Source organism: Magnolia sinica, chromosome 12, assembly GCF_029962835.1.
Source record: "Magnolia sinica isolate HGM2019 chromosome 12, MsV1, whole genome shotgun sequence".
Lineage (NCBI taxonomy): Eukaryota > Viridiplantae > Streptophyta > Magnoliopsida > Magnoliales > Magnoliaceae > Magnolia > Magnolia sinica.
In genome coordinates this window covers 80,522,882-80,534,619 of record NC_080584.1, presented here as the reverse complement: position 1 = coordinate 80,534,619, position 11,738 = coordinate 80,522,882, and the positions used below count along the sequence as shown (strand labels likewise).

Sequence of the window (11,738 nt, the reverse complement as noted above, 5' to 3'; positions counted from 1 at the left end):
GCTCGATTCAAGAACGCAACTAGAATCAGAGTCCTATCTTCATCCAGTAGGAAGATAATTCATTAAAATCAACTATGAACTTCCTTTGATCGAGTTATCAATGGATAAGATGTATGAGAATTAAAATTAATTTCATCACAAAACCATGCCCATGAGACAAAGCAAATAATAGAATTTAGCCAATTTACATCTAATCTAAGGGTGTTATGAATGTTAGGAAGGGTTCCGTCATCCAACCATGCCCGTGAGATGATGGTGAACAGCAAGGTTCCTACAATCATAACCTCTATAATGAAAAGAACATATCTCAAGCTATCGTAGATCTATTGTAATTTGAGTCACAATAAACTATTAAAACTAAAAATATTCCTTAATAATCAAACTAGAATCCATAAAAGTTCAATAAACATGAATCCATAGAAAAACACCCCCATCATGCTACAAGCTTCACCTCTTAGCCCTAGCTAAGAGGTTTACCCAATCGTGGGCATAATTAAGCTAGATCTCTTAAAGACATAAGATAAACAGAAAATAAACAAAGGGAAAGAAAGATCTTATTAATGTGTATCCTCTCTCTCTCTCTCTCTCTCTCTCTCTCTCTCCCTCTCTCTTTCTCTACCTTTGCTTCCCACCATGCCTCCACGGCTGCCCTTGCCTGGATCCCACGTCCAAGATATTCTCTCCATGTCCTTCCCTCTTATTTTTATATCCACTGGGAGGCTTTTATGCACAAGAGGCTGGAGAAATTGGATTGCGTACTGAGTTACTCAGTACGCTCTTATCATACTGAGTTACTCAGTACGCTCTTATCATACTGAGTTACTTAGTACGCTCTTATCGTACTGAGTAAACTCTATTGGGCCCACCGTGAATGCATGTGGTTCATCCACGCTATCCATCCGTTTTTAAAGATCATTGTAGGCGTTGAGACCAAAATTGAAGTATATCCACACCTCAACTGGACCATACCACATGAAACAGTGGAAATATTGATTTCCACCGTTGAAACCTTTCTAAGGCACGCAGTGATGTTTATTTTTCATCCAACCTGTTCATAAGATCAAATAGATATGGATGAAGGGAAAAAACAAATATCAGCTTGATCTAAAACTTCTGTGGCCCCTAAGAACTTTTCAATGGTATAAGTTCAATTCACACTGTTTACGTTGGTGTGGTCCACTTGAACTTTTTATAGGCTTCATTTTTTTGGTTAAAGCCATAAAATTATCTGGTAAAATGGATGAACGGGTTGGATAAAATTCATGAATGAAGGTGGGCCCCACAGAGTTTACTCAGTACGCTTAGGGTACTGAGTTACTTAGTAAGCAATCTAAATCCGAGGCTGGAAAGAAATCATGCGTAACACGTACGCACGTTACACAGCGAAAAACGCAATCATTTGCATTTGAAGGGATGATCGAGACGCTGATCGTCCCAGCTTTTGCATCTGTCTTCATGGTTAGGGTGAGCCCTGGCTTGGGCTCCACTTGGACGGTTTAGATTGTCGAAAAGATCAATGATCGTGGGCCATAACATCCCGGAAAGACCGGGCGCGTCCAGACGTCCTCTTACGCCTGTTCCTCTGCTGAGTTACTTGGTGGGCCCCTGATCAGCATCAAAAGTGAAATATACTCCGTCCATTAGATTTGTAATGAAATTTTAGTTGGAAATGGGCGGTTTTAGGTTGTCATTGACGTGCCCCAAGGAAGTAATCCTGCGGCAATTGTTTTGAACATTGCAGGGCAGTCTTCTTGGTGATTGCTATGTCTGGCATGTGCGCGTGCATGGGTACCAACGGTCAACATGAGTTCGATTGGTTTTTCCCCCTCTGCATGATGGACGGTTTGGATCGTCCTTGTGGGACCTGATGGTGGACTACAACGTCCCTCAAGCGAACGTCGTATGTCTGCGTTCGCAGTAAAAAAATTGGATTTCCAAATTCGGGTGGGATTTCATGGGTCAGTGGACGTTGACCGTTCTTATTGGCACGGTACACAGCGAGTGCACTCCCGCTGGGTACACTAGCCACGTGCAGTGGGGTCCACCTTAATGGGTAGAGAAGATCTACTCCGTTCATTCATTTCTCCATCTCATTTGAGGGGTTAAGACCAAAACCGACACATATCCAGATATCAAGTGGGTCCCAAATCAGTGATTTGGTGGCTTATCTATCCATTGGGCCACTTCCACAAAGATCCAATGGATGAATTTTAATGTATACGGTTCATTTGGGGTCCTCAGGTAAGATATAAAGTTTCAAACCAAACGAATGGTGGGAACCCTGTAATCTTGCATTCTAGATGACTTTCAGACCTCTTTATTGTCAATCTCTTGATTTTCTCAGCTGCATGTAAATTCTTCGATCCTGGTCCCCTAGGGTCCGTCCCTTTCCTTAGTGATTTTAGAGCATTAAATTTATACTTTTAATACCATTTTCAGTCCAAGCTCTTTAAATTCACATTGCAACAAAAACATGATTAAAATAGGACGTTAAGCATTATCATGTACGTAAAATCAAGTAATAATTAGGGTCTAATATGCAATATTTGACCCTCAACATCAATCAATCAAACAATTACAAACAATTTATTTTAATTCCAATGAATCATGAGACACATTGGATTACTCGCTTGAGTCTGATAATGTAGAATCCACAGGGTAAGGTTAGTTTGAATTCAGAGATCCTATCAGTTATATCAACAACATTATTATTCATTTGATTATATTACACGGTAGGGCCCACCTTTGATATACATCCTAAGTGGCCAAACCCTAAATGATAAAACAATTAAAATTATGTATTTATTAAATTTAATTATCAAATTTTAGATTTTCTTTTTAAGATCCTGAAATTGAATGTCAAATAATTAATCGGGGTGGCCCACAGGATAATTGGATCATCCAAATTCTTGAGGTCCTAACATATTTTGCCTCTACACATATACATCGATGGCCCATCTCGACTTTCTACGCTAAGTGTTACCAATCAGTTGCGTGGAAATCTAAACTTTTCTTATTAAACATTTATAAATCTGACTAGTGTGACCCATTTGATAGTTAGATCGATCTGAAATTCAAGGCACTATTATCTTTTAGTGCTTAAGATCAAATGACCCATTCAGATCTATCTTAACACAATAAGATTCCTGAATAGATATAAAATCATAAAACATCACTTTGTTAAAATTTTCTCTACACACCTATACAATGATTGTGTAGATGATCCACACCATCTATTGTATAGATCAGGAAGAAATTAACAACATAATAAAAAATTAAAAAGATCTAAGGGTTGGAATTTAGAAAGATTTAATATATATATATATATATATATATATATATATATATATATATATATATATATATATATATATATATATTATTACTACTCCAAGAATCGATCTATAAACCTCTCTCAACTAAGAATGTCTCTACCAACTCAACTATTAACTTGTTTTTATGTTTTATTTAAAAATAAAATATTTAAATATTTATTTTAGTTTTTTTTAATGCACCAAAATTTAAGGTTATTACATCAACTGACTCTCCCGGTAAGTTTCCATTCTTTCCGATAGAGAACGAATACTTGAATCACCATCCACAATATTTTGGTCAATTTCGTCGTTAGTTGCCATCGGCCTAAGTGAAATTCTTGCTCTGATACCACTTGGCACAGGGATGGACGTGATGAGGTCGATCACCGTCTTCCCCATGTGATAATTATTCCGAATCCACAAAGCTCTCTAGACTCCTCAGAGAGCTTCCTCGAATCCCCAAGAGATAAAAGCAGGAATAATTTCTAATAAATAAGAATTAAAACCCTGTATTCGAGGAAGCTCTCTGAGGAGTCCAGAGAGCTTTAAATTTATTATTTCTAAATAAGGATCTTTAAATTTATTATTTCTAATAAATTTAAAATAATTTAAATGATGATTAAAAAAAAATTACAACTCTTTAAATAAGGATCTAAACCTTGGATGGAGTTTTAGACTTAGACTCCAACTCAAACACCCTAAAAATGTGACTAACTATAAATAGTAAGCTTACTACTTATAGACGACCTCTATTCGTATTAGATTTCATGGTTTCCGGCCAAAATTAGTGTCCAATTTCACCCAACCATGTTATTCTCCTAACTTTTCTTAGCCATTTTAATTTTGTGCTCTACTTCTAAAACTCAAAGCATCAAAAGTTATACTCAAACTAAAACTTACTATTCATGGTAGGAATGAAACTAAGCAGGCCTTTTGACCATCGATCTGATGGAATCTCACAAATCCAGCTTTGACAACCCGGCATAGCAGGGTTGGTTGGCTTAAGTAGTCTCTCCCACCCCAAAATCATATATAATGTCTATATATGTCGAGAAATTCATCCCAGTTTGTGAGATATACAGCCCATTTAAGGTTCTGACGGTCTGGATCGTTTCCACATCCAATTGAGCTTTCTCTGGCCCTTCTTTGCCATGAAAGTGTCTGTGAGCCGCTTTACATCACATATAAACATTATGGTAACCTGTTCACTAGTTTCATTTTAACGTGTGGCTTAAAATTGAGTCAGAGTCAAAACTCATGTAAAATCCCTGTTCACTAGTTTCATCGGATCATTTTAGGCTGTAGGCTCGTAATCAAGCAGATCCAAAACTCAAGTAAACCAAGAGAAAGAGATAATAGACATTCTGGGAATGTCCAGGGCACTGAACTCGGGTGGGCCACACAACTCCCACCGTCCAAACACTCAGGTCCAAGGTCTACCATGATGTTTCTGAAAAATCCACCCTATTCACCTGTTTCACCATATTATTTTAGTAGGCGACCGTTTAAAAAATCAAGCAGATCCAAATCTCTAAGTGAGCCATAAGGCAGAGAACAGCTGGTTTTGAAGGCGTACCATTTAGAGGTTCGTGGGGTAGTCCTGGGCCCATACAAAAGTTTTGGATCAGGCCACTATCTTTATGTCTTCAGTTCATCCGAGTGGGACTGGTTTGGATGGCATATAAACAGTACAGTAGACCCTGGGAAGGTTTCAATGCTACCCATTTACCTGCCCTACTATTTCCTGTCGCGTGGCCCACTTGATTTTTCTCTTTCCCTTATTTTTAGCCTCAAGTCTTAAAATTAAATTAGCTGAAAAAACGGATGACTAAGATTTCTCCAAAACATAGCCGTGGGCGTCACCTACATCAATGGGTCTCAACCAAAGCATCCCAATAGCGGTTTTAAGTGCTTGCAAGTAGTTTCCGGCCATGCGAAAATACCCTATATGAAAATATAATATAAAGCTCGAACCTTATGTTAGACTAGCCGCATGGCCGCCTTATGCCTAACTGTTAAAACAGCGGGCAGTTACATGAAAAAAATTTAAAAGTAAGAGGTTTTGGGATCATAGCCCTGAAGGCAGGCTGCTATATAGGAAGTTCTCTTTTTATTTTTCTTCAAACAACAGTACGAAACAAAAGCTACTGCATCGCTAATGCCTACATGCAGATATGGTGTAGAAAATATAAGCAACGATCACGATCACTTTCCTACTATTAGTTTTGCCCTAGCATGGCCCGCTTCGATGCGGTATTGTTCTCCTAAGCCAAGGTGAGCCATTAGAAACCAAACAAATGTGAGAAGCTCTCCACCTTTGCTAAGCCGTTGGGCATGTGCTATCCCACTGCATCTACCTGCAGCATAAGAGAGCATCTCGACCCACACTTCTCCGATCAAGGTCCATCTCTGCCCGATTGGTACTTCATCCTTCAGCTTCTTCGCAAGAATGCATGCATCAAATAACACTGATTTGCTCCGGTCTCCCTTGACATCGATCGGCTTTGCTTCGGTATTCACCGATAGCAGATCGGCGCATGCCCTCCAGCGTTCTTTTTCCCTTTCTTTTTCAACATTTTGCGAAGAACCACACAAGGCAGTTGCAAGATTCGGGTTCCACCTTTTGAATGGCCTCCGAAGGAAGAAGTTCTTGGCCTCGGCGCAAGTGTCCCGGAACCTGATTTTCCCAATCACAGCGGACGAAGACATCATGGAAGGCTGCATGATAAGAAGATACATCATGTAATCGGATATGAACATACTAAGTTGGCGATGAACGGCCGCCAAGGTGGGGACTGACTCATTCGATTCCTCTACTTTACTGTCCTTGTCTATGAGGGAATTCTTGCTAATGTCATTGACGGTGTAATAGCAAAGGGTGGTGGCAATATGCCACCTCAACAGGCTCTCATCAAACTCGACCTCAACGTTATTGCCGAACTGGCTGAAGTAGCCCTTCTGCTCAAGAGCCCAACTACCTCGGCATGAACACAAGCTTCGGGCCGCCTTAGGCTCTTTCATGATCTCAGTCTTCTTCTTCAGCTCATCAAAGATAAAATTCTTTAACTCTTTGGAGACGGGTACATGGTACGTATATTGCAACTCCTCTAAGAGGCCGCTCATCATCTTGCATTTTAGTTTATCCAAGAACTTCTGGATGTAAAATGCCTCGCAGAACTTGCCAGCGAATGTGGGCCTATCGGCGATCCGTCCCAAGTATTTTTCATGATCAGGGATGCAAAAGTTTATCAGATTGTACTGCGTGATAGACACGGACCATCGATCGCGAGGTGGGACCTTAGTAATGATCTCAGAGATGATGTTGCCAAGGAAGGGAATAGTAACCTTGATCACAGACCAGTCAGAGAGCATGACCATGATAAAAGCCACAAAATCCAAAGCTATGGCCCCACCCAGCAATGTGTAGGAGATGATGATGTCGACTGAGAGGAACCCGTGCTTGTTGGTGAAGAAGAAGAACAAGAACGCGGCCATGATTGAGCCAGAACAGATCGCTCGCAGGACGTACCCAAAAGAATTATGCACCAGAGCAGCCTTAGTGAAGAGCACCTCATAGATGAATTCAAGCTCGTACTCTACGACTCGGAACGCGCCGAAGGGGGACCACTGCAGGAAGGCATTGCGGCTCTCCGCTCGATCACGGAAGTTGAACATGAGCTCAACGATGAGGCCCTTAAAGGTATTGAAGAAGTGGTGTGCCTTGCGCACCATGCTCACTTCATCCAATTCCTCTCGCTGCAACTCGACTTCATGGGCTTCTGGCTCTGGGCTGATCTCGATCTGTGCTGGAACCCCAGACTCTTTCTTCGACTGGTACTCCTCCATGAGCTTGGCATAGTTTGGGCCAGGGTCTGGCTTTTCAAGCATGGATTCCCGAAAGCCGTCCATGCTCGCGAGGTAGAGTGAGTACGTCCGCTCAGCATACTTGATAATCCCGGCAACAAACATCAATAGAGTCGGGACTAAGAGCCTGTTCTTTGGCAGCGAAAGCAAGAAGACATAACCAGCTGCGCCAACCTCGAATGTCACCCCGAGTAAATGCCTGAGCCACAGCTCGTTGTCTTCCATCGCAAAGGCGGTGATCGTGTCTGGCCCACCGAGGTGCAAAAGAAGGAATGGTGCCCAGAAGGCTAGAATGTTGTTATCAGTGGATTTCACAATGTTGTGCTTTGACCCTGCAGAAGAAGCCATGATCTTGACGTCAGGCTTGGCGTTGCCGCCGGGGCAATCTGATTCATCCCCCTGGCTGTTGGCAAGGAGGCCCAGCGCAAAGGCGGCGACCCAATCGGCAAGCAAGTAGAGGGACCATGTGAAGAGGATAAGCAGCTTATATGCCATCCGTTTACGCAAGGATGCGAAGAAGATGAGAAGGATTTGCACCAACAAACTACATAGTAGGAAGACTCGAATGTCCCAGTTATTCCACAAATTCCTCACTGACTTTGAAAATATTTCCGCTCTTATTTCTTGCATCCTGTTATAAATATCAAACATGTTAGGTTTCAGTACTGATTGGTGGGTGAAAAGGAAAAAAAAAAAGATGGGTTGTCACTTGTCCTGCACATCCAACGGCCAGAAACACCTGATCATTTTGATTTCTTATTTTCCTTTTATTGGCACCATTGAAGGAGAAAATATCATGAAAGATTGCGTTGGGTGAAGAAAACATAATCCAGGTCCAATTTTAAGACCCATTTACACACTGGTTAGGGTTTTGTTTAAGATGAGGTCTAATAGGTTTAGGCCGTGTGTCCACGGTCTTAGACCCAGTTAGCCACACACATGGAAGAGAGCTAGTTTACATGCTATATGACACAGGAAAGGATGTGATGACGTTGATCACCATCTTCCTCAAAGATAACTACTCCCAATCCAGGAAGCTTCCCGGAACTCCTTATAGAGATTCCTTGAATCCGCAAAGGATGAAAACAAAAATAATTTCTAATAATTTGAAATAAATTAATTGATGATAATAAAAAAAAATTACAATACTTTAAATAGTGAACTCAAACTAAAAAGGAGTTTCAGACTTATTATAAGTAATAAACTTATTATTGATAGATGGTCATAATTCCTACTAGACTTCGTTGCTTTCAGCCAAAAATAGTAAGTGTTCAATTTGGCCTAACCATGTTATTCTCCTAATTTTTCTAAGCCCTTTTCATGTTGGGCACAACTCCTAAAAATCAAAGGATCAAAAGTCATGATTGCATTAAAACTTATTATTTATAGTAAAAACGGAAATAAAATGTACTTCTGATCATCGATCAAATGGAATCTCACAAATCCAGCATGGACAACCTGGAAAAATAGGGTTGGTTGGATAAAATAACTTCTGGTACCCAAAATCATATATGATACGTCGAAAAACTCATTCCGGTTTGTAAGAATACAATTGTTCTAAGATTCTGACAATCTTAATCATCTCCGCCTTCAATTGGGCCTCCTTTTGTCCATCTTGGTCTAGAAAGTGTCCACGGCCATGTAAATGATCTTATTTGAATCCGAGCATGATCGGATCACTCAAAATCAAGGTACAAAAGGCTACCCAAAGCATAGTTTTGAATCTCACTAACTTATCTCGAGATTTTGACAAATCTAAGTTGAATCACAGAGAGAATTGACTGAGTTGGATCGGGCTGAGTTACTGTGTGTGCACATCCATACAGTTCATTTTTATTTTTATATTTACTCATTTGGACAACCTAATTCCTCTTTCACCAATGTACAAGGGAACTGAATTTCTTGCACCACTTGTCATAGGTACCCGTTTCATTGGGACCACTATAATATCCGTGAGACTTCCACGCCAGCTCATGTTAGGACATCAGTTTAAAATTAAGCCAGATCCAAAATTCAATTGGGCCACACTACAAGTATCAGTGAGATGAAAACACCTACCATTGAAAACTTCTTGTGGTCCACCGCAATGTTTGTATGCAAGCTAACTTGTTCGTAGGGTGACTCCCACTAGGATGAATGAAAAAGGCATGTATGAGCCTGATCTAAAACCTCAAGTGGCCCCATAAAATGTTTCAATGGTGGAAGTTTTAATTTCTACCCTTTCTTGTGGTGTGGCCAACTTGAGTTGTGAATTTAATTGAATTTGGACTTTCTTTGCAGTGGCTCTTTGCAACATGTTTAGTACTAAATTTTGCATTCATTCTTGAGATGCTTTTATCCATACGATGGCTGATGGCTCCCTCAGTAGGATGTGGATTAACTACTACCTCCACTACGGACATTGTTAGAGACCGATGTTTTGGCAGGGGCTCTGTGGGGCCTACCATAATGTATGTGTTTTATCCATGCCGTATATTCAATTTTACATATCATTGTAATGCATCAGCCCTAAAAGGAGGCAGATGAAAGGTTCAAGTGAACCACACCACTGGAACCTGTGGTGACAATAGCACCTACCATTGAAACCTTTTTGGGCCCACTGTGATGTTTATTTCTCATCCAACCTATTCATAAGATCAAGCAGACCTAGATGAAGGGTGAAAAATAAATATTAGCTTGATCCAAAACTTATGTGGCTCACAGGAAGTTTTCAAAAATAGATATTCAGTCTCGACTGCTTGCCGTGGTGTGGTCTGTTTGAACCTTGGATCTGCCTTCTTTGTGGGCTCATGCCCTAAAATGATATGTTGAAATGGATGAATGACATGGATAAAATAGATACATCACGGTGGCTCCATCGAGCCCCTGCCAGGAGCAATCTTCACAACGTCCCCTCGGATAGGAACACGTTTCAAAATATAGGTGAATGTTAGGGGTGAGCACGGAACCGGTAGAATCAATAAATCGGACCAGAACCGACCAGACCGCATGGTTTGGGCCGGTTCTAAAGTGCACCAGTTCCGGTTCCGGTTTGAAAAATCAAAGAACCAGTTAGTTCGGTTTGGTTCTCAGTTTGGGGTTTTGCAGAACCGAATCAGACCATAAACAGGACCGTAGAACTGATTTTGAGAACTAGACCCCTTGGTTCATAAATATTTAAAAATTTTTAAAGCATAAAAAAACTATACCATCCATCAGATGGATCACAACACGAATAGACATTGGCAGTAAAATTATTTTGGGAATACCAAAAGACCGCAAAAACAAACCATGACAAGATTACACTGCGAAAATTTTTACTAGAGGAGCTTGGGCTGAAAACAAAATAAAAAATAAAATTAAAAATAAAAAATCATGCAATTGAGCTGGATTATAAAAACTCCAAAACTGTAGAACCGAACTGGAACTGAACCGATTTTTACAGTCCGGTTCTAGTTTGGTTCTAGGGTGCAAACACTCCAGTTTGTGTTCTAGTTTTCCTGGAACTGTTTGGATCCGTTCGGTTCAGTTTCAGTTTGGTTCTAGGGTGCAAACACTCCAGTTTGTGTTCTAGTTTTCCTGGAACTGTTTGGAACCGTTCGGTTCAGTTTCACTCCAGAACTGGACCGAACTGAACCGTGTACACCCCCACTGAAACCGATCATGTCAGAGATTCAGGACATCAGGTACTGTGTAACATGCAATGGGACAAAAATAACGTGGGTCCATTAATCAGTACAGTCTAACTTGTATGAGAAAAATGGACGGTCAGAAAATGTCGAAATATGTGGCTCACTTGATGAGTTGTAATCCTGATTTTTGGTACATGACATTTTTAATGTGTACACTACCTGATAAATGGCTCGGACTTTAACACATGCCATCCGGTCACATCCCTGAGATGTGTTCCGCCAACTCATACTCTGGACCTGTCATTGAATGATGACCCTAGTGGCCCACCAGGCTGTCAGTTAGGACTGATGGATCTATTCGCGAGCCCTATTAGGTACAGGACCAACATGACTTATTGGTATTGTCCCACAAATCTTGTCAGTCCAGTCATCATGTGGGCCACTCATGTAGGCCGAATATGGGCAGTTGTCGTATTTTCTAAAGCTGTCTACTTTTCCTAGCTTTTGGCCCATTGGATGGGCTGATCTTATTGAAGTTTGGAATAGCCCATCTACACAGTGCAACAAACCCAATGCATGGATTGGTTGTTTCCCAAACGCGACTTTACATTGCGAAAGCAGTGACCAAGGAGCTGAGATGGATCACTTACTTGTTTCAACGACTGGCAGGATCTCGCGGTCCACTCTCCAAGTGTTTGCACCCTTCAAATGTAGACTTCAACGTCACCGCACCAAACGAGCTAATCTTGCAGCTTCTTCTCTCAGCATCGTATATTATTTTATAAACACCAAAAGAGTAAAAGCAAAAGGTAAAAGAAAAAGGTTTCCTCCTGGCATTCTTATTCTCACTTGCATCATTCTTTTCGAATTTAGATGGTGTGGTTGCCACATGTAAAAAATTTCTGTTTGTTATAATCTGATTGAGACACATCATATACACTGCATTTAA

General features: G+C 40.7%; 1 protein-coding gene across 1 annotated transcript; it reads right to left on the bottom strand.

Annotated features, from left to right (window-relative positions):
- Nucleotides 1–5,378: 5,378 nt before the first annotated feature.
- On the bottom strand, nt 5,379–11,538 carry LOC131221863 (uncharacterized). The gene is made up of 2 exons (XM_058217162.1): nt 11,440–11,538; nt 5,379–7,809 (listed from the first exon to the last, which is right to left on the bottom strand). Exon 2 carries the CDS (start codon nt 7,806–7,808, stop codon nt 5,520–5,522), a length of 2,289 nt encoding a protein of 762 aa, XP_058073145.1. The 5' UTR covers nt 7,809; nt 11,440–11,538; the 3' UTR covers nt 5,379–5,519.
- Nucleotides 11,539–11,738: the final 200 nt, after the last annotated feature.

Excerpts from the sequence above, each read along its gene's own strand:
- LOC131221863 (XM_058217162.1), bottom strand. The coding sequence starts at position 7,808 with ATGCAAGAAATAAGAGCGGAAATATTTTCAAAGTCAGTGAGGAATTTG.